This window comes from Ursus arctos, unplaced genomic scaffold, assembly GCF_023065955.2.
Source record: "Ursus arctos isolate Adak ecotype North America unplaced genomic scaffold, UrsArc2.0 scaffold_28, whole genome shotgun sequence".
NCBI lineage: Eukaryota > Metazoa > Chordata > Mammalia > Carnivora > Ursidae > Ursus > Ursus arctos.
Genome location: NW_026622963.1, coordinates 11,489,836 through 11,512,450, shown reverse-complemented (window position 1 = coordinate 11,512,450; position 22,615 = coordinate 11,489,836). Strand labels below are relative to the sequence as shown.

Genomic DNA, 22,615 nt, shown 5'->3' with positions numbered 1-22,615 from the left:
TGTAAGAGTAGAGACGAGGAGCCATATTTTGGAGGAGACTCAAAGGTCTAGTTTGTTACACTCAATTCCAAAAGAGATGACACATTCCTAGAGGCGAGATGGCTCTAGATGAAGCAGCTTTTGTGGCAGGAGGGGAAAATGTGCAACAAGAAAGGGAGAAGATGATGAAAAGTTTATCAGGCAAAAATTCCATACCCAGAACTGATACCGAGAAATTCCTGAGACGGAATGTAGATATTTGGTGAGGATTTTTAGCTTGTCCCCGGACCTTATACGACACTCTAGGCTATGTTCCTCTGCTGTCTTAAGCTATTTCATTGAAAGTAGTAACTTCCTTTGTATCTTATTTTTGCATAAGGCATATCTGCCTTCAAAAGTATGTATAACACATACAGAAAAACTCTAGAAAGTTAAACATCAACGTTAATGGCAGTTATTTATAAGAATGGGATTTGTGACCTTTTTTTCTTTTTGCTTATTTGTGTATACTGACTTTCCTAAAATAAACAAGTGAACATTCATGATATTTGTAATTCCTTTGTTTCTGTACTACATCACAGTACAAAGCTTTTTTTTTTCTTTTAACAGAAACCAACCTCAAAAGCCCACAGACCTTAGTTTGATCTTGAAGCCAAAACACTGAAGCCTAAATCATGCACAAGTCCCAGAATACCATCTTGTGATGGCACTGTACTCATAGCGACCCTGTTTTTGCTGTTAGTTGGATCTGAGAACACGTAAAGCTTGAAAGCATGGTGTGACTATAAAGCAATCCTGAGTTTTAATCCTACAAACACCCAAAACTTATACATGCAGGAAGTTTTGTCTTTCAAAGAATTCACTCTGCTCATAGCAGTTTTGGAGTTCCTCTGACAAAATAGTCTTCAAAGCTGGTTGAGTAATGCCGAAAGAAAATCAATTTCATTATAATTCGTAAAAACTCTTACTTAGTCCACAATCTTACTCGTCTTTTTGCTCCTTGTCTCACTTCCTTCTTTAGCTAAGTTTTATCCCTCCCTTCTTTGTACTCTTTATTTTTACTGCTACTGTGTTTGACTAAGACTTCGAGGACCTATTGTTGAAAACCTGGGGAAAAGAGTGTGGGAAAGGTTCTGAGGCTTAAAGATTGGGACTTGGGAAGGGGGACTGGGAGGTGGCTAGACAGTTTGATTGTGAGAGCCAAAGGTAAGGTGACATTATAATTTATCACCCCATTCTGGAATACTTTTGAGACTGAAAGGGGACATGATTAATAATTATGCCAGGTCAACCAAGATATGCAGTTGCCCTGTGGATTTAGGCAGCAAGTCAGGGAAGACATCTGACTAATATCTGTCCACTTGGGCTTCCTTTTGGGCAGAGATGGGTGTAACTGGCCTGGGGCCATAAATGTGAATTGCCGGATATAGAGGATGGCTTCTATTTGAGGATAGAGCTGTTATTACATTTGATCATTGATTCATGTTTAATTTAAGGAACCCTCATTCAGTAAGAAACAGTTACACTTAATTTCTTGGAATTACTTCCTATAGGTTATTAAGATTTTATGACCATTTACACACTTGTGGATACTCCTTGGAAATAAAAATATTTTCTAGGTATTGTAACAGTCCCACCCACCTGCCTATTTTCTGTCACTGTCTAGGACTCCATTTTAATTCTGGGATTTTCACATCTCCTCTCCTCAAAAGACTAATAAAAGATTAAACAACCAACAAAATCCCTCTAATTGTGTGATCATTCAGTCTAAGTTGTTCCTTCAGTCACTGCCCTATAGGCCGTTCCTTTGTCTTGTGTTTCCCAACTTTGGAAAAGCTACAAATTCATTGAGTCTGCTGGCTTTTCCACTTCAGTTGTTTATAGTGCCAAATCTCCTTCATCCCCATGGGAATCAGCCTATAACACAAGTGCCCACACCATACATGTTAAGTATTGCTTTGTTCTTCAAGCCGCTGTTCATCGTAACACACATTTTACCCAACTCAAGAAGAAATCTATAAACTCTCTCTTGTAAGAGTTTCCAAGCTAACTCTCCTATCTATGGTACATACTTCTAAAAGAATGTCAGTACAGCAGAATTCATTCCACAAAAATTTATTGAGCTTCTCTTACTAGCAGGGGCACTATTGAAATACAGGTGCAATCACACATTTCCTGACCTCAGCGCTCCCACATTCGTGTAGTAGGTGTCAACAAACAGTCACAGTAGATTGTGCTAAATGCTGTAGCAGAGGAACATATGCACAATGTTGGAACAATGTTGAAACAGAGATAACCTAGGAGATCAAAAATTTTGGTTGGCAGGGAGTTAGAAAAGACCTTCTTTAAGAAATGTTTGTGTTGGGTCTGGAAGGTTGAGCAGGAATTTTCTAGGGGGAAAGAAAGAAAAACAAAAAACTTTGAGCCCCTTTTATGGATCAGATATATAGATAATTTAATATTCTCCACACACAAAACTTATCAGATGTTTTTTTATTATTCCAGTTTTTACGTAGTCAAAAAAAAAAAAAAGATGAAGCCATTTGTTCAAGGTTACATAGTGAGTGAGCTATGGAGACTGAAGATTTAAACTCTGTATGCCTGATTCCAAGATTGTCTGTGTTCTTTCCATGGCACCATATCGCTTTCCAGCAGGGCAGAAGGGCATATGATTAGTAATTTTTAATGCTGTCTGATGCCATCTATATAAAGTTCAAGGACAGGCAAAACTTACCTTTGAGGAGAGAGGTCAGAAAAGCGACTACATGTGGCAGAGATAATATCTTGGGAGCAGGAGGGGGATTTTTGGGGTGCTGGGCAGGTTTCACAGGTGTACATACATCTAAAAATTCATTGAGCTGTACACATAAGATTTGTGCACTTTACTGTCTGTTAATTATACCTCAAAATGTAAATAAAAACAAATTTGCTATGTGCTATGGCTTTTATAGGTCAAGAAAGCTGATCTCTGGATTCTCATAATGCCTTTTGTAGATTAGCAGTCTGCTTATTTTAGATACTTATTTTTCCCTGGATAAAATGGATTAATTACAGGTAATGACAGTGCATCAATCTTGCCTCTCTCTTTTTTTTTTAAGATTTTATTTTTATTTATTTGACAGAGAGAGAGAGAGAGACAGCCAGCAAGAGAAGGGACACAGGCAGGGGGAGTGGGAGAGGAAGAAGCAGGCTCCCAGCGGAGGAACCCGATGTGGGGCTCGATCCCAGTACTCCGGGATCACACCCTGAGCTGAAGGCAGACGCTTAACGACCGAGCCACCCAGGCGCCGCTCGATTTTGCCTCTCTTGAGCATAGGTCTTTATTATAATCTGCTTCCTAACAATCCTGACTGTCAAGATCATAAAACTGTGGATTTTAAGAGATGAAGAGTTGCTGGGCACCTGGGTGACTCAGTTGGTTAAGTGCCTGCCTTCGGCTCAGGTCATGATCCCAGGGGCCTGGGATTGAGCCTAGGGTCGGGCTCCCTGCTCAGTGGGGAGCCTGTTTCTCCCTTTCCCTCTCCCCCTGATTGTGCTCTCTCTCTCTCTCTGTCAAGTAAATTAATATTTTTAAAAAAGAGAGAGAGAGGTGAAGAGTTGCTTAGAGACTTCTACAGGTGCTGCCACACAGATATCTTTTTGAGACTCTGACAAAAGCAAAACTTTAGACCTCCTCTCCAGAAATGTAAATATGCACAACATTTTGCATGAGATTTGGAGATTATTACACCATTTAGGACCCACTTAGCAGCCTTAGGATCTCAAATTCAGATCCTCTGAGCTAACCCAATCCTTTTCCTACAGAGGAACAAAATAGGCTCAAGGAGGGAAAGCAGTCTGTGTAGGGGCTAAGGGAAGACAGAACCCACGGCTTCTGATGCTCAGACGTTTATGCTGTTCACCCCACCGCCTCTTTAGATATCACTAGATTTCCTTTGACCCCAAACCTCCATGTGTGGAGCCTTTGAAGATGGAAGAACTTCCATAATACCTTGTATCCTACCTTTTGTAACAGGAATCATATCAGAAGCTAGTCGAAGTTACCTTGTACTTACTGGAGAACAATAGGTACAAAGCTGAGTTGGGGACATTTATCTCTCTTTTTTCACAAACTGCCTCAAAACCCAAAACTGAAGTTAAAATTAAAATGGCTTGGTGATAAAAGTTTTTTCCTTTCTTTTCTTTCTTTCTTTCTTTCTTTCTTTCTTTCTTTCTTTCTTTCTTTCTTTCTTTTTTTTATTTTAGAGAAATCAACTCTAAGGCGTAGTCTATATTTAGACTCTGAAACTTAAAACTTTATTCTGCATCGCTCTTTATAACACTTAAAAGATCTCATTTGAGCTTTGCTCTGTAAACCTTTCAATGGTCTCTGACCAAAAACAGTAAAATACCATCCTATCCCAGGAAATTTGTATGATTTGTGCCCACTCAGTTTTTCAATTTGGAACAGGATTCTTACTCCCAATCCAAATACAAACTGTGAGAAGAGAAAGAGGCTCCAGAAAGCCTTTTCTTCTGTGTGAAAAGGCTTGATCCTAAGTAGAGCAATCAATGAAAGAAAAGGGCTCAGGCTGCAGCCTACAAATTTCTTTGGGTTTAGTGTGCTGAGGACGAGGTACAGAAATTACACAGACCTGCGGACAGACACGGCACAGAAGCCACGGATATATGCATTCTATCCATGAAGGTTTTCCTAGGTACTTGCTAAGCTATTCCTTCTGTACAATCGTCTGCTTTTCTACCCGCATGGATGTAAGCTCATATTTATTGAACACTTCACCATACGTGTGAGCTACTGTTCTAAACTTATTATATTATTTAATTTAATCTTCACAACTCTTTAAGGTCATCTTATTACTATGCCCAGTTTATAAATAAGCAAACAGGTTTTCAAGGGCCAAGTAATTTGGCCAAGGTCACAGAACTTGTAAGTCACGAAACTGAGCATCAGATAAAAATACCTGGGTTTCAGTAGCTGGGTTTGTTCGTTCTGCTCTGGTGAAATAAATAAGGAGGCATACACTGAAGACTGGGAAATGCATACTTTAGGTTGGTTCCTCAAGACAAACATCTTTCTAGGTACCATGTATTTTTTTCACCCAAATCTGCAGCCTTTCTCATTGATGGAAGCCAGATGGACACATGGACCGGACAGGGAATTTCTGGCAGTAACAAGGCTGACGGGAAGAGACAGGGCGGGAGGGGCAGAGGAGGGCGCCGGAGGGGTTCTCCCCTCCCGGCAGCCATCGCTAGCACCGTGGGGCTGCTGGGCCCGCCGCAGACCGCCACATCGCAGCGGCCCGCCCCCAGCGCCGTGCGGCCCAATCAGTGGCGCGGCCTGGCGCCCCGCCCCTCCGCCGGGGCCATATAGGTCTCGACCTGGTCGTTCCCGTTCCCGCAGTTGTAGCTCGGGCTTCAGGCTGCGAGACCCGGAGGAACGGCGGCCACCGCCCCCTGCGCGTCGCGTTCCCTCCTCCCCACGTACGCCGCGCCGCCAGTCCGCAGCCGCCCGCGAAGCGCAGCCGCGGGCCTGAGACCCCGCCGGTCTCCTTCTTCTCCTCTCTGTGTCCGCGGCGGGCCGGAGCGATGCGGCTGGGCCGGAGGCCCGCGGCGCTGGGGCTGCTGCTGCTGTGCGCCGCGGCAGCCAGCGCCGGGGACGCCGAGGAGCTGCACTACCCGCAGGGCGAGCACCGCAGCGACTACGACCGTGAGGCGCTGCTGGGCGGGCAGGTGAGGTGGCCAGGCCCGGGGCTGGGAGGGCCGGGCCTCGCACCGCGGCTGCCGCGGGCTTTGTCCCGGGACAAAGAGGGGCGGCCAGGCGAGGCCTGGACGGGGCGGCCTGACAGTAGGGTCCGGGCGGGGCGCCGCTCACTCTCTGGGGGACCCCGAGGCCTCTACGCGTGAGGAAATAGCGCGGCCCGGGAGCCGGATCCCTTCCACCCTCCCGACACGGGGCATGGTCATCGAGGGTGTATAGGAGGCAGGGGCCTTAGAGAGCAGGTGTGGGTCACCCCAGAATCCCTGGGCAGAGAAGGCTTCTGGTAGCCTTATATTTTTCCACCATTTTGCCCCACTGATAGTAATGCTTTACCCCTCTGTGTATCGCTTACCCCCCAAAGGAAGAAGTCGATGAATATGTTAAACTCTCCCCCGAAGAGCAACACAAAAGACTGAAGTCAATCATAAAGAAAATTGACTTGGACTCAGATGGCTTTCTCACGGAAAGTAAGGACGTCCTGCACAACTAACAATGGAGAAATCGCTTTGTAGGAGATTAGAAACACAAACATTTAAGCAGGGCTGTCGGGTGTAGATTGCTAGTATTGCAACAAATGAGACGTGTATCGTGAGAAGGGGAAAAAAGGACATGTTGAGTTGGTTTTATATCTGGAAATCTTTAGATATAGGTCCCAAGTAAAATTCAGGACTTTCTCCAGTAATACATAAACATCGTTGACTCAGTTGATATGTGTAAGTCATACATTGAAGAAACACCATTTTCCTCATATGACTTTTATCATTGTCAACAATATGTCAGAAACCTTCTTATGGCATTACGTGATTTATTGCTCTTTTGATTATGTTTCATTAGGAATTTAAGAATTTGCATCTTTTTTATAAGTAGAAGAAGACCTGTTGCACGTGTATTTATGATAATCACAAATTATTACAGCTGGTAGGGGTCTAAGAATCATCTTGTCCACCTCTCTTTGTAGAGCTGAAGATACTGAAGTCCAGGGGGTAAGTGCCTTTCTAAAATGAGTGGCAAAGCCAGGATTAGAAGCCAAATTTCTTGCTCTTAATTCAGTTTTTAATATCCTTCACCTAAAAAAGTCTGAGGGGCATCTGGCTGGCTCAGTTGGTGGAGCATGCAATTCTTGATCTCCAGGTCATGAGTACAAGCCCCAGGTTGGGTAGAGCTTACTTTAAAAAAAAAAAAAAAAAAAAAATCTGAGTGCTCTTAGGTAGGTTCTCCAGTCAGAAATGAAATGCACAGAATATTAAAAGAATATTCAGTTGCTTTGCAACTGTCTCTCCTTGTTGCTTAATTCAAGTGGTGAACCCTATCAACTTTCCAAGTTGATCTTCCAGAAAAATTCAGGAGATATTTTGCTATAACTCTTATTTAAATGTTGCTCATCATCTAAGGACTGAAGTTGTTGGAGAGAGAATTGCAAACTAATTGGTAAATTTAGGATGTGTTGTCAGTAAAATTGGCGCTCTCAGGAATATTAAGGTTTTGGTTTCTCTAAATAAAGACAAAAGCTTTAGCCTCTAGTTGTCCACTAAGAATAGGTCCATCTTTGGTTACACTGGCAAGCACACAGAAAAAATTGATTTGGAAGACTGTGGTATCTGTAAGGGCCTGTAAATATTCAAATATTTAATAGTAAACTTTAAAAAATTTTAAAGTTAAAAGGAACTTAGTTCAAATCTTCACCTTACTTTTGAGAAAACAAAAACTTGAGAGGGCAAACTTGCCCCTTATGACAGAGCTGAAGTGTGAACCCATGTTTTTGGCCCCTTTTCCATTCTGTATTCTATTATGTCACGATGATCTCTTTAAATAAACTAGAAGAAACTCTCATTGTACTTGAAGGACCCTTCAAAGAAGTTTGCTAATTTGCACTTTAAAGTCCAGGACTGGACTCGGGTTCTTGAGAGAGAACAAAATTTAGTGGAAAGAGTTTGGGCTTTGGAGCCAAATATACGTTTGAATCTGGATTCTACTACTTACTGGCTGAGTCCTCAATTCCAAATGGCAATTTCTTGAACTGTAGAATAGATTAGATTAGAAATGTAAATGGAAAATGATAAGAATTGCCTTGTTTTGAAGATCAGAGACAACGTATGTGGAGGACCCGATGTATAATAATTGTTCAGTACATGGTTGCTATAATAATTATAATTCTGCCTTAATTTAGAGTTTCAGGAAAGACAAAGTGTCTTTTATACTCACCTGACCTCCCCCAGATCAATAAAGTGGTACCACTCTTTAAACCAAATGGTATATTACCTTTAAACCAAATACTATACTCTTGCTATCTTTGCATTTATGCATGTCCTTCTCCCTACCACCTTTTTTCTATAATGCAGTGTAGTAAATATCTCTGACTAGATTTTTTTAAAGTTGACCTGAATGTGGACATTAGAGATTTAGAAACTTTCCCCCATGTCTTCAGGTACCAAGACAGCGAGCTTTTGCAAGAAGGGCTTAAGTCATAATTGCTACCCATAACTTTTGTTAAAATTTCCTCCAGAAGTTTTATGATTGTTCAAGGACATATACTGTGACAATGTTTCTCAAACTTCAGTCACTTGAATACATTTTCACAATTTAGGCCCTAGCTGCTTACCTTCTATTATTTCCTTAATGTGGTTTTGATTCAACTCAAAATAAAATTTATTTTAAAGGAAAACTTCATATTACTTTCATAAATGGAAAACACTTTTTTTCTAATACATATTAGAATAAATAGGTCATTATTAACATTTTTGTACTTCTTGAGAGACCTGTGATAGTTAGCAAACATCTGCAATTTTGTGGATGATAATTTTTAAAAGTCAAGTACTATTTTAGCCAATTGGTAATTCATTTAACAAATAACTGATTAAGCCAGGTACTTTCTAGGCATTTAGAGTACCTCAATAAACAAAACATACCCAAACTCTGTACTCAAGGAACTTGCATTCTATTTGGATCACATATTGTTATATTCTTGGACTCCAAACCACTCTCACACCTTCTACTCCTATTTCTATGGATACAACCAGGCCAGTTCTCACTCAGTATTTGAAAACACTCAAGGTTTTATTTTATTTTTTTTTCTTTTAGAGAAAGTTTAGAAACCTTCGCTTCTGTAAATATCAGAATTACTGTCAACATTCATTTGTGTTCTGGGAAATTCTCACAGGCGAACTCAGTTCCTGGATTCAGATGTCTTTTAAACATTATGCTATGCAAGAAGCAAAACAACAGTTTGTTGAATATGACAAAAACAGTGATGGTAGTGTGTCATGGGATGAATATAACATTCAGATGTATGATCGTGTGATCGACTTTGATGAGAACACTGCTCTGGATGATGCAGAAGAAGAGTCTTTTAGGCAGGTGAGTACCTGTGCACAGGCTGTTCCTTTTGATCATATCCGTTCAGTTTTCCTTCCCGCATGAATGAGCACAAGAGGGTCTGAGGTCATAGACTGGGATGCCTTGTTCTCTGGGCAATCACTGGTTCCACTTCAGTGGTCATTTTGATGGTTTCCTTTCTAGCCAGATTTTGACCTCTTATTCTGCACTACCTAAATTATCCTTGCATCTGTTTTTCTCAGCAGCATCATTTGTCCTCATTTCGAGCTGCTTTTTAGTGTATTTTGAATATGTATCTCAATATTTTATTTTTTGTTTTTATTGAACAGTTTTATATCAGTTACTAAGACTATAGAGGCCCATCCCCATTTTTAAACAGATAGTTTTGTATAAAATAACTATTAAAAATTTTTTAAATTGTAATAAAATACACATAAAATTTAACCATTTTTAAGTGTGCAGTTCAGTAGTGTTAAGTACATTTACATTGTTATACAACCCATCTCCAGGACTCTTTTCACCTTGCAAAACTGAAATTCTAAACCCATTAAACAACACCTCCCCATTCCTTCTCCCCCAGGCCCCTGGCAACCACCATTCTACTTTCTGTCTCTGAATTTGACTACTCTTGGTACCTCATATAAGTGGAATCATACATATTTTTGTCTTTTTGTGAGTAGCTTACTTCACTTAACATGATGTTCTCATAATGTTGTAGTGTGTGTGAGAATTTCCTTTTTAAGACCGAGTAATAGTCTATTGTGTGTATATAGCACATTTTGTTTATCTATCTACTGATGGACACTTGGGTTGCTTCAACTTTTTGGCTATTGTGAGTAATGCTGTTATGAACATGGGAGTACAAATACCCCTTTGAGACCCTGCTTTTAATTCTTTTGTGTATACACCCCAAAATGGAATTGCTGGATCATATAGTAATTCTATTTTTAATTTTTTGAGGAACTGTCATATGGTCTTCCATAGAAGCTGTACCATTTAAAATAACTCAGTTTTGAAGATTTAGTATCACTATAAGTTTTGTTGATTCTCATGGTTTAATTTGTCAAAATTAAAAGATGTCTTGTTCTAATGCTTCTTAAGCAGAGGTGAGGAAGACCATTTTTATTTAGGAATTAATAAGAACTTTTAGTAATTTGTAGGAACTTTTCAAGACAAAGGACTATAAGCTTGAGAAATTGCTATTTCAATACCTCTGTATTTCAAAGGTAATTATGACTTTTTATATTTAAATAAAGATTTTATTTATTTTAGAGAAAGAGCGCATGCGCGTGTGCACGAGAGAACATGCGGGGAGAGGGAGGGAGAGGGACAAGCAGAGCCCCCCGCCCCGCCCCCCCGAGAGCAGAGCCTGATTCAGGGCTCGATCCCAGGACCCTGAGATCATGACTTGAGCTGAAATCAAGGTTCAGCTTAACTGACTGAGCCACCGATGCTCGCATTATAAAGACTTTTTTTGAAAAGATATGTTTTTATATGTGGAAAAAACAAAACCAAATACCTTGTCGCAAACTGTTATTTCCAAAATATTAGTCAAGGGTGCTTGGAAAACATTTGAGCCTCTTCCATTCCTTAACGTGTCCCCATTGTAGTACCTATCTTTTAGTTTTTGTTGTAGCCATATTTATCATTGTACATGCTGTTTATTTTAGAACCATATTGGCCACTTGAACTCTATAGGCCATCACTAACACAAAGTAGATTGCTTTTTCTGCTAATGATTATGCATATGCTATGCATATGCCACCACTGTAGAATTTAAGGGCTTCAGCCTTGGAGACAGTCTGCCCAGCTTCACATCCAGCTGTATAACTTAACAGTTGTGTAGATGTGGGTAAGTTATGAAACTTCCTTATGCCTCAGTTTCCTCATATGAAAAAATGTAATAGTATGGAGAAATAGTAATATATTTGTTGTACTTTATTATTAAATATACTATTGTAGCAGTTGGACTGGTAAACAGTTCTCTGTTGATTTAAGAGAATATTGTTGAAGAAAGCGTGTGTGATTCACATAAGTTTATATTTAATATATAATTAGCTTTAAAATTGTCAAAGCATTGGTTAACTATATCAGCTTTAGATTAGTTAAGATTCCTTTTCACTTTTTACCTCCTTATTTAGGTCTTCATCTTACAGCAGATTGAAGAGAGTGGAAATCAGTCTTTTTACTACTTAGTGCTAAAAAAAGAAACAAATGATAATGAGATTTGGGATTTGTCTGTCTAAAGATATCCTGTAGAATTAATTAATCTTAAAAGCACCATTCGAGTTTTGTGACTTTTCTAAAACCAAACCATGGTGTGATATTATGATTTCCCTGCTAGGTAACGAGAGAAGTTAAATACAGTATTTTAAAATCTTACTAGAATCAGATTATAATTGTGTCTTTTTTTTTTTTTTCTTTACTTTTGACACCCAAAAGATTTAATAACTATCCCATCAGAACATGAGAAATGTGTTGTGTGGTTTCTTGAGTCTGTATTTTTGGGAGGAGGGTATAATTAGTAGCAGATGGTAGTGTTGAGAAGAAAATCTTGACTTCGAAGAGATACAGGACTCATTAATATAAACTGCTTGTGAGCAGTTTTGTTTTAAAAAAATGTCTGATTCTAATACAGTGTTCACCACCCAGGTACTCAGTACGTGTTGATTATAAGACTGTACTTTTTTTAAAGATTTTATTTTTAAGTACACAGAGCATGGGGTTCAAATTCACAATCCTGAGTTCAAGAGTTGCATACTCCACCGACTGAGCTAGCCAGGAGCCCCTCATGCAATGATTATTTATTTATTTATTTATGTATATATATATTTTTTGAGGGGTGCATTCATAATATTTTTTAATGTTTTTTTATTATATTATGTTAGTCACCATACAGTACATCCCCGGTTTCCGATGTAAAGTTCGATGCTTCATTAGTTGCGTATAACACCCAGTGCACCATGCAATACGTGCCCTCCTTACTACCCATCACTGGTCTATCCCATTCCCCCACCTCCCTCCCCTCTGAGGCCCTCAGTTTGTTTCTCAGAGTCCATAGTCTCTCATGTTTCATTCCCTCAAGACTGTACTTTTTAAGAATGAATTAGATAGATCTTAATAGTGTTAAGGAATTGATGGATCCCTAAAATGAACACTTCCCATTGGGAGTCCTATTGGTTATTCTCTGACAACCCAGGAATATCCCTACATGAGATAACTCATGTCTCTCTTCATGTCTCTACATGAAGTTCTAATCATAATGCTTTATTAGAATTTGATACAAACCCCCTAAAAGTAGATGTGGGGTATAAAGATGAACCCAGAAACTTCTGCATTATTCTTCAAAATAAAAAAGCAAGGATGAAGAATGAATCAGTCTTAATCAAAGTTACAGACTTAACATTATGCCGTTACTAACCATCAAAAGTAATTGGATATCTAAATAAAAGACACTTTTTCTACATGGAAGCCTATTAAAACAACAACAACAAAGGGGAAAGGGGGGTGCTCATTCAGTTAAGCTTCTAACTCTTGCTTTCAACTCAGGTCATGATCTCAGGTTTGTGAAATGCAACCCAGTCAGACTCTGTACTCAGCCTGGAGTCTGCCTGAGATTCTCTCTCTCCCTCTCCTTCTGCTGCTCCCCCCACCCCTGTACTTTCTCTCAAATAAATAAATCTTAAAAAAAAAAAAAAATTTGATGCCTGCATTTTATCTTATTTTTAATAAGTTTCCATGTAGAGAATAGAGATAACCTGTAGTAACGACCCTCTTGTGCTGTGAAATGCCTGAAAAAGCATTTCTTTATGTAATGATGAAAAATTACAGTCAGCACTTTTAAGCAGGATAATTAAAGTTTGGGGACCTACCTGGCAAAAGTTCAGTTGGTCTAATTTCCAAAGCCAGCTGCTGAACGTGCATGTACAAGCAATATTTATTTATGTAAGATATATTCTGGCATGTGGCTAATCAGAATTTTTAAGACCTAGACTTTTGTTCTGGTATCACACATATCTTTCCTCATGTAAAATCATTAGTCTACCAAAAGATGGCAGTTTTGTGCTTCACAAGTTTCTGTTACAATATAAAAATAAATGATTATCTCTACCTTTTTACTACTGTATGTAGCACTTTCTACTCTCCACTAGCATACAACATTTTTACACAGAAGAAAAAAATGTGCTGAGGTTTTATGAAACTGACAGCCTTTTTTGTTATCTTTTGCCATTTTGGAAAAACTGTCTTTCTGTGTATTGGCTTCTTTAATTTGGGTTGCTCTTAAATTGTTTTCTTAAAACTGCTTTTAAAAATCTCATTATTTAATTTTATTTTAAAAATCTGAGAAATGTGAACCAGAAAACTACTTTCCTTAATTTTTTTAAAAACAATCTGAACTTGCTGAAAGAAATCCTTTCTTTCCATAGGCAGATTTGGCCAAATTCAGCTCCCACCGCTGAAACATGGACCTTTTTGCTCCAAACTGAAGGGTTCTTTCATAAGGAAATCTACGCACTTAGTATTTTGAATAGTGGTTTATTCAAAAAGAACTTGATTGACTCAACAAAGTATCTCAAATTCTTGTTTGTCTGCTTCTCCCTGTGTTAAACCCCTGAACGTCAAGTGTAAATTATTTGGTCTAGTTATTTGAAATTAAGAAATGTTAAGTTAAAAGCAGCCAATTGGAAATAAGTTTTTTGTTGTTTTTCCGTCATGATTTGGTAAGTAAAACTGGCTAATGGAAGCTGGGTGGTTTAAAAGATAAATTCTTTGGGGGAAGAAGTGAGCCTCTCCACTGTAAATCAGTCATTGTAAAAGAAGTAGTGTTCAGTAAATGACTGCCACCCAACCTCTGTTCTAGAAAACTGAAAAGAGCATTTCTTTTCAACAGTGAGACACATAAGTTAAAAGCTCCTAAAATATTTGAAATTGTGTGTTTTTTAAAATGTGCTGTTTAATACATATAGTTTATAGAAAGGAGAGTGTTTCCCAGAAATACTTGAAATGGAATTTAGGCAGGGTGAGCAATATAGTACTCTTGGCTTCCAAGGCTCTTGATTACAGAACTGCCTTTGAGAAATGCATTGAAAACAGCGTTGTCCCTGGTAGCTGTTACTCGATTTACTACTTGAGCATATACTTTACAGAGAGAGAAAAAGGAAGATGGGTGTGAAAGAGTAGAAAAATGTGTTTACCATTTTGAAAATGGCATATCAAGAATTAACACGTAGTCTGAATTTATTGCTTTTTGGGCATTCAAAACAGCCGAGATTGTAAAAGAAGAGAGTGTGCAGTACCGTAGAAGAACAGGGAGGATCAGAGTCCAGTGTATTTTAGCTGTATTTCTGACATCCCTCTCAGCAAATCATTTAATTTCCATTTTCCCTCAGTAATAATAATACGTAAAATGTAACATAGTATATTTTTTTAATGCTCAGGCTTACTAATTGCTTGATGGGGTCCTCATCCCAATTGCTTAATAGAGATTTTTATCCCGATTTTATAGTTGAGGAAACCAGAGGTTAAGCAGTTTGCCCTATGTTAGGCAAAATGCTCTTACCACAACTGGTTAAGTGGCGTTGCTGGAATTCAGATCTGCATCTTTGACTCTAGAGGTGGTGTCTCTATTTCTTCTCATAAATGTTTGTGATTTTTCTAACCCACCTTCAAGGGGATGATGTGAAGATAAGATAAAGTATGAGAATGTACTTTAGATTTCACATAGTATGTAATTTTCAAAGTATGTATAATGATGTTTCCGCATGGATGAGACCTTAATTGTGTTCAATGTTTAATTTTCAAAGCTTCATTTAAAGGACAAGAAGCGATTTGAGAAAGCGAACCAAGATTCAGATCCTGGTTTGAATCTTGAAGAATTTATTGCTTTTGAGCATCCTGAAGAAGTTGATTATATGACGGTAAGGAAGAAAAATTTTAAGAGAGTTCTTGAGTGACCAAAACTTTAAAACCTGTTTTTTTCTAAGTAATTAAAATGAATTCTATGGGGCAACCAGAATTTTGACAGCAAGATCCAAAGTTCTCCCCACTTAAGATGGGGTGGGAAAGGGATTTTGGTGGTGGGAGGAGGGGTGCTGATGAGGAGGGAGAAGGTAAATTTCTGTCATATGGAGGGAGAAGGTAAACCTTCCTGGCTGTTTTCTCCTGCACAGTCACATTACCTACATTGCCTTCCTTGTCTTTTTGTAGCTTTCAGACTTTTCTGTTTTCCGATATGCTTCCTATTTAGTTTACAACATCACTTGCAAAAACTTTGGCTCTGGGAAAACTTAACCACCTTTGGATCCCTTTTCATTGGGTTTTGGGGGGTGGTGCAGCTGCTACTGAAACTAATGTGTTTACAGCAAGAGGCTTAATGAGTCCTCTCATCCCTTTAGTACTTAAAAGAAGTACCAGTTCTTCAGAATTTTTGTTGAACTCTAGATTTAACTCAACAAACATTGATTGAGTCCCTAGTATGACTTGGAAAGCTTCTCGAGAAAAGGAACTATCATGTTGGAGAGTAAAGACTAATATAACAAATAGCTTTGGAGAAAATAGACTAAACGTTTATATTAAGGTTTATTGTCTAGCCTTAGCCTCAGCCTCTAGCTGTGTGGCTTGGTTCTCTGGATATTTCAGGGAGGGAAGATGTAGCTTTATGTTAAGTGGGTCATGGTTACAAGCTGCTGCCTTGAATAATAAGACTGCAGATAACATTTTTCTCCATAGCTCAGTGGCAAGATACAACTGTTGCCACCACTTTTGCCATTGAGGCTTCTGATTTCTCACTTGGCACAAACAAAATCCACAACCTAATTTTAGAACAATGCTGGGCACAATTTAAGTGCCAAAATTAAGTTGAGACAAGCTAATTGAACCCTGCCTAGCATGGCAGGCAGAACATGCTGGATGTTGATTCTCTGGGGGAATTAAGGAATAATTGAATTGAAGACGGGAGGGGAATGACCAGTGAAAGCAATGAAATAATTTGGGCATAATGTGCTGCGGCCCCCGAGTACAATGTGGCAATGGAATGAAATGGACGTGAACAACATTTTGTAGAAAGCACAAGCAGGAATGTTGACTGACTAAATAAGTATGAGAAGAGAAAGGAAGAGTCAGAGATGATTCTGAGGTTTTGAGCTTGTGTAAAATGATTAAAATGGTTGTACCTTTGGCAGAATGAGGTGTGTCAAGATGGGAAAGGGTGTTCTCTGTGCTGAGCTGGAGTTGATTGCAGCACATAAGAGGTGTGACCATAAAGTTGTGTCTCATTCAGAGCAGCTTCATTAATTCATATTTACCTTAATTTGTTTTGGTGAATCACTTTTTCCATTTAAGGATATATCTGATGAAGGAAAAGGCAGGGTACAAGATCAACTAGGTGATTTTGATTTGGATTAAAAGTTAGGATTTAGAGATACTTTCATTCATATAGTTCCAAAATTTATTTTAACCATGGCAACATTATTGAAATAAATCTGTTGTTTCCCAAGAGAATTACTTGAATGGAAGAATAATCATTTTAATCAGTGATTCTTATCTTGGATCAAGACTCCTTTAAAAATAAGGAGCAATCGGGGTGCCTGAGTGGCTTAGTAGGTTAAGCATCCCACTCTTGATTTTGGCTCAGGTCGTAATCTCAGGGTTGTTAGCTCAAGCCCAGCGCCAGGCTCGCCAGGCTCACACTGGGTGTGGAGCCTGCTTAAGATTCTCCCTCTCACCCTCCCCTCAGCCCCTCCCTCCTCGCAATCACATGCAAGTGTGCGCACTCACGCACGCTCTCTCTCTCTCACAAAAATAATAAATAAAAATAAGCAGTCTATGGACTCTGTCCCAGAAAAATCACATATGCTCATATACACAAAATAGGGGATCATAATTTCAAGAGATTCTCAGATTCTCTAAAGTAATCTTTGGATCTCTGGTTAAGATCCCCTGATTTCTATATATAAAATCTGTAACATTTGATTTTTTAAGAATTAACAACTTGTATTTAACTGTAACTTCATACAGATATAAAGGAAGCTCTCAGGTGTGGCTAGAATTGGAGACTTCCGAGAATATATTTTCGTTACAGTTGTGATGCTAGAATCCAGGTTGTAAGGTTTTTGGGTGACAACAGGTAGCGAGGAAATGAGAATAGTAAATGTAACCTATAAGAGACCTGGCATGGGAGAAAAGAAACCAGAATGGTAATTAAAAAGTGTAGAGGACTTGAATGTGTTTAAAACCATAGAAGAAGGAGCTAACAGAGAAGAGAATGGAGCCTTAGGAGAGGCCAGAGTTAAGAATGAAAGAAAGCATTCAGGAAACGAGGAAGGATGGGATCTAGGAAGACTGTTGAGGGCTTCACCCTAGTGAAGGGGGAAAGATAACTTTAAGTCCTGAGATTGAAGGGAAGGATGAGAGGAATAGGCCTAAAAATAGACATAATTAAAGGGGGAAAATGCAATGCTGGTAAACAGGCATTTCAGAAGCCATGTACCTTGTTTGGAAAAATGGGTGGGTCTTTGCCAAGAGAGTAGAGAGTGTTTCGGTAAGACTCGAAGTTTTCAAAAACCAGCTTTAGAGTATGTGTTAGGGAAATTGAGGCAGAGACAGACTTCCAAACTGCAGTGAGAGCCCACTGAAATGGGAAAAAATTAATTTATAAGGATTAGGTTTGTATTTCTGTTTCTCTTTCTTTTAGACTTTATGATTCTGGAATAAAGGAGAACGTGATGTGGGTCTGCTGTGCAGGGTGGAGACTGGCAAAGTAAGAAAAGGTAGAAGAAGATATAGGAACGTAATAAGGGAAGAACTGAAACAGCTGGCCATTAAACAGGTCGTCTTGGGTCAAGTATAACTAGAAATCATGTAATCTTTGGGTTAGAGAGGATTGGTTGATAAGCCGTGATAAGAATGAGGAACAGGTTTGGGGTGGATGGGGCAGATTTGGTGGAAGAGGAAGCAAGGAGGTGTAGGTGTATGGGGGACTGGCACCTTTGATTTCGATTTGGAGGCAGAACAAGAGTTCTGTGCAAAGCATCTAAGATACGGGTTCTTTTGGGGTTAATGGCCTGGAGGGAAAATGGAGTTAAGGAGGACCAGGGTAGTAAGAGGTGTCCTTCTGGAGAAGGAGGGGAACATGCAGAAAATAGGAGTTTGAATTTAGTGCCCAGGTTGTTTAGGAGGGCGAAGTGGAGTTTTTCTCGATAGCAGAAGATTAAAGATGTTGAATTTAAAGCTACTCAGTACTTGCGGTTTTATTCCTGTCTCTACATTCCACTGTTTAGAAAGATTGTCTTGCAAGAATGGACAACAAAAATGGTTATTCCTAAAGAAGTTCTATACTGGAATAGATTCAGATGGTGGTGGGAAGATTTTGTTACTAATTATTTTATTTTGGTTTTTTATGAACATGGAATAGGAATTTGTCATTCAAGAGGCTTTAGAAGAACATGACAAAAATGGTGATGGATTTGTTAGTTTGGAAGAATTTCTTGGTGACTACAGGCGAGATCCAAGTAAGTACCCTGGATGTGTGAAGGAAGGAAAAGAGCATGGAATTAAAGAAGAAAGGAGTTGAGAGACAATCTTGCTCATTGGGAGCTGTGTTTGACGGGAAAATGGAACAAGAAGTGCATCTGATTTCTGCTCGTTCTGCCAAGTTAAATATAATACAAGCAAAACAGAAGGCCTCACAGCTTACGCGACAATGCAGTCTCGTTCACTTTTAGTTCCACGTCTGGATTCAAAGATTTTTCTTCCTTTTCAAACAAATATAATGTAATTCTCAATTCAAATGGGCGAGGAAGTAAAGGTTGATATTTCTAAATAAAATCCGTACCTTTACATGTAGATCGTAAAAGAGAAACAAAATACTATAAATACTGCTGTAGAAGGTGTCTTACTGAGTGTTTGAAATTGGAGTTTACATATGCAGCTTTTTCTGTTCACAGCTGTCTTTTCAGAATTGTTGCTTGAAAGCATCACTTACTGTGAATCTCACTTTAAAATTACACATGGTATTACTTTATAAGCACACGTAAGAAGCTTTATATAGTCACACGGTGTACATAAAAACATTACCCAGCTCAACTGTGGGAAAACTAGATACCAGAACAAGTGAGAGCAGTTAACAGACTTACTAGTTTGTGATAATGCACATCGATTTAGAAACTTTGAGCTATTTAGACTTAAGTGTCACTTTTGAAAATTATATAGTGTGTACTTATGTCAGGACTTTTCACATAAGCAGATCTATTTCATTGGGCTTCCTTTATGTAGTAAGCTTTAAATTCATTTCCTTTATTCTAGGGATGTACCAAACTTATTGGATACATGTTACATTCTTGTGTATGTATATTGTGTTTTATTTTTGCCATTAAGCAGCAAATGAAGATCCAGAGTGGATACTCGTTGAGAAAGATAGATTCCTGAATGATTATGACAAAGATACCAATGGCAGGCTCGATCCCCAAGAGCTGTTGTCTTGGGTAGTACCCAATAATCAGGGCATTGCACAAGAAGAGGTAAGTGTTAGAAAGTGATTATAATCTCCCACTTCCCCCCCCAAATTAGGTGCTGTTGATAGGAAAGGAAGTTCAAAGCCTTAAGCCAAAGAAAGAAGTAATGGGGTTTAAAATAGGATCCGTGCATTGCTATTTCTTGACTTAAATCTGTGAGCTGTTTTAGATTGTCAAGGAGACAAGGAAGTTAAGATTGTATCATGTATTAATTTGATCGCACAATGAATTGAATAATAAAAGTTTATAATTTATCTATAGGGGCCCAAAGTGGGTTATATTAATTTGGCTTAACCTCGAGATATCCTAAATAGGGGTTGAGTGGGGAGGAGGCAGAACCTAGCAGAAATCAAGAAAGAGGATAATGAGAAAAGCTGTAGACAGCCGTGCTTATAATATATAATATTTTGAAAGACAGTAATGAGTACTTGGCATACCTGAATGATTTTGACCAATCAGATCACACTGAAACGTGAACATCTTGCTAAAATACTTATTATACTTGACTTGTTTTGTTTTGTCTTAAAGGCTCTTCACCTAATTGACGAAATGGATTTGAATAGTGACAGAAAGCTCTCGGAAGCAGAGATTCTGGAGAACCAGGACTTGTTTCTAACCAGTGAAGCTACAGATTATGGCAGACAGCTTCATGATGAATATTTCTATCATGATGAGCTTTAATCCCTGGGTAGATCTGAATAGAATACTATCTTCTTTTATAATTTGTTACCAGCTTTACTTTTGTGATAAAATATTGATGTTATATTTTACACTCAAGTCTTAACCACAGTCAAAATTATCTTAAATGTAGATTGTAATTTTGGCCTTTTAGAAGAAAAATGAAACAAAACCTGGTATTTATTTCAAAATGTATTGAAGAAATAAAACAATATTGTGCCATATGACAACAAAGTCTTTCCTAAATATTCCATCTGTTTAGTACTGTATTGTGGGATATTTGAGTTCTATTTCCATACTTGAAAAAAATGGAGGATTTTAGAGATGCCTGAACAATATTATTTAAATAGTATGTGACTGAGCTATCACTTTTTCTTTTGTTTTAAGTAGATTTAACTTGGGAACTGACAGAAAGGACATTGTTTTTAGATTTAGCATTTTGTTTTAAAACCTTTAAAGGAACCTTTAGAAGGACTTATACCTCACATTTTAATGTTGAGAAGTTCTGCCTACTTTTAAAATGGTTTCTATAAAGGGTTTTATTGTATGAAATAGAACTTTATATTTTTGCATATGTATAGATAGTAATTATATTTAATGTGTAACTATAGCATTATGGTGTGTGGAATTTGACATTGTCCAGAACTCTTCATTTTTGACTGATTAAAAATGAAATGTCCTGTCTTTTTATATGTTTGTTTTTCTTTGATCTTCCAGATAAATCTAGAATTTAGAATAGGTTTTGTTGAATTATACATTATCTTACCTTCTCCGTTCCTATATTTGGCTAGTGAGTGTTCTCCATCCTTGAATTATTCTTGCTGCATGTTATTTTTTTTTCTTTTTGATAAAAGAATCGTGTTACAATTGAATGTATACCTGACATATTTCAGTTGCTATTGTAACAAATGTGGTCTTGCTGTTTGGTGCTATAATAGTCATAAGAATTACACAGGTTGGGGGCCTGGGTGGCTCAGTCGGTTGAGCATCTGCCATCGGCTCAGGTCATGATCTCAGGTTCCTGGGTTCAAGCCCCATGTCAGGCTCTCTGCCCCACAGGGAGTCTGCTTCTCCCTCTCTCTCTGTCCCTCCTCCACCCCTGCTCATGCTCGCTCGCTCTCTCTTCTCTCAAATAAATAAATACTTACAAAAAAAAAAAGAATTACATAGGTTGAAATCAGTAGTAGAGCTGGTTGGTTATTAGTGGTAGAGCTCAGTATCTGTTACACTAAAAGTGAAATCATACTTGGTAAGTATTTGTCTATACCTAAATGTTCAGTTTTAACCTTATTCTGGAGATCAATTTATTTACCTTTGGAGGGAATAAGAAAAGTGAGAAGGTGAGGAATTTGTGTTTTCCTAGCCCTTACCCACAGATTCTTTTCCTTTCTTTTTTAAAAAATTACTTTTATTTGTAGGGAAGAAGTCAGCTATGTAGTCTGTTAATCTTTTCCCAGACTAAAGTTGTGTCCTCTGTGGCACACATAGCATTCCAGGGGCTCAACGGGTCCTTAATGAATATTTGGGAAAACCTGAAGCTCTTTTCTGATAGAATTGACAGCGTCTGCCTACCTCTCTCCCATCCCCATCTTTGCTGATATGAAGTATGAATGCAAGTTGTAAACTTTTATACCATACTGATAGCTTGCTTACTTGGTATCTAAAGTACAAGGTTTTCATTTTAACCTACAACACCTATCTGGTCACAGCAGTTTAAGAATTAAAGATAGACCTCTATCACTCACTTGTCACTTGTCAGCCTTACTGAAATAGGGGTATTTGGAATAACTAGTTTGATTAGCATGATAACTATTTGTTTTTATTACTAGATTCTTCAAAGTCTATACCAGAATTGTTAGATCATTAGATAAGGGTTTTATTTTCATCTTAATGAGTTAAGAATTAGCATTCTACATTCAGCCTTGATATCATGCAGATATAAGAATTTTGGTGACATTATTAGTGTTCACTAATATTTGTTCTTTCATTCCTGGCAAGAGGGAAATTACACTTCCTAGCCCCCTTACAGGTAGACAGTAGCTACTTCTGACTAGTTAAAAGTGAGTGGCAGTAGTGTGTCACTCCCATACCGGGCCAGTGACAAACCCATTTCCTTTGCCATGGCATTGTAGAGAAGGCCTCAGTTGACATGTTGGGTCCACCAGACCAAAGAGGCTTGATTACTGAGTGACCACATGGAGGTCAGCTGGACCCTCAGTGGACTTAGCATGATCAAAAATAAACTTTTCCTAGGTTAAGCCACCGAGGGGTTGTGTGTGTGTGTGTGTTAAGCCACTGAGATTTGGGGGCAGGGGGGCATATATGTTTTGACCACAGCAGAGCCTAACTTATCCTG

General features: G+C 38.6%; 1 protein-coding gene across 2 annotated transcripts; it reads left to right on the top strand.

The window, feature by feature from the left end:
* The first annotated feature begins 5,365 nt into the window (after positions 1-5,365).
* On the top strand, positions 5,366-20,949 carry RCN2 (reticulocalbin 2). Of its 2 annotated transcripts, none has more exons than XM_026478596.4 (7): positions 5,366-5,709; positions 6,099-6,204; positions 8,895-9,091; positions 14,875-14,988; positions 18,483-18,579; positions 19,445-19,587; positions 20,110-20,949. In XM_026478596.4, the coding sequence occupies exons 1-7, from the start codon at positions 5,566-5,568 to the stop codon at positions 20,260-20,262; spliced, it is 954 nt and encodes a 317-aa protein (XP_026334381.1). In that variant the 5' UTR covers positions 5,366-5,565; the 3' UTR covers positions 20,263-20,949. The 2 variants fall into 2 exon arrangements, with proteins under 2 accessions (XP_026334381.1, XP_026334382.1); XM_026478597.4 differs by having other exon boundaries at positions 5,367-5,709; positions 19,448-19,587.
* The last annotated feature ends 1,666 nt before the right edge of the window (positions 20,950-22,615 follow it).

What these genes read in the sequence shown, in the direction of transcription:
- RCN2 (XM_026478596.4), top strand. Translation starts at nt 5,566, where the DNA reads ATGCGGCTGGGCCGGAGGCCCGCGGCGCTGGGGCTGCTGCTGCTGTGC. An exon ending in AAGAAGAGTCTTTTAGGCAG is followed by an intron (nt 9,092 to 14,874) that starts GTGAGTACCTGT and finishes TAATTTTCAAAG; the next exon opens with CTTCATTTAAAGGACAAGAA. An exon ending in AGGGCATTGCACAAGAAGAG is followed by an intron (nt 19,588 to 20,109) that starts GTAAGTGTTAGA and finishes TTTGTCTTAAAG; the next exon opens with GCTCTTCACCTAATTGACGA.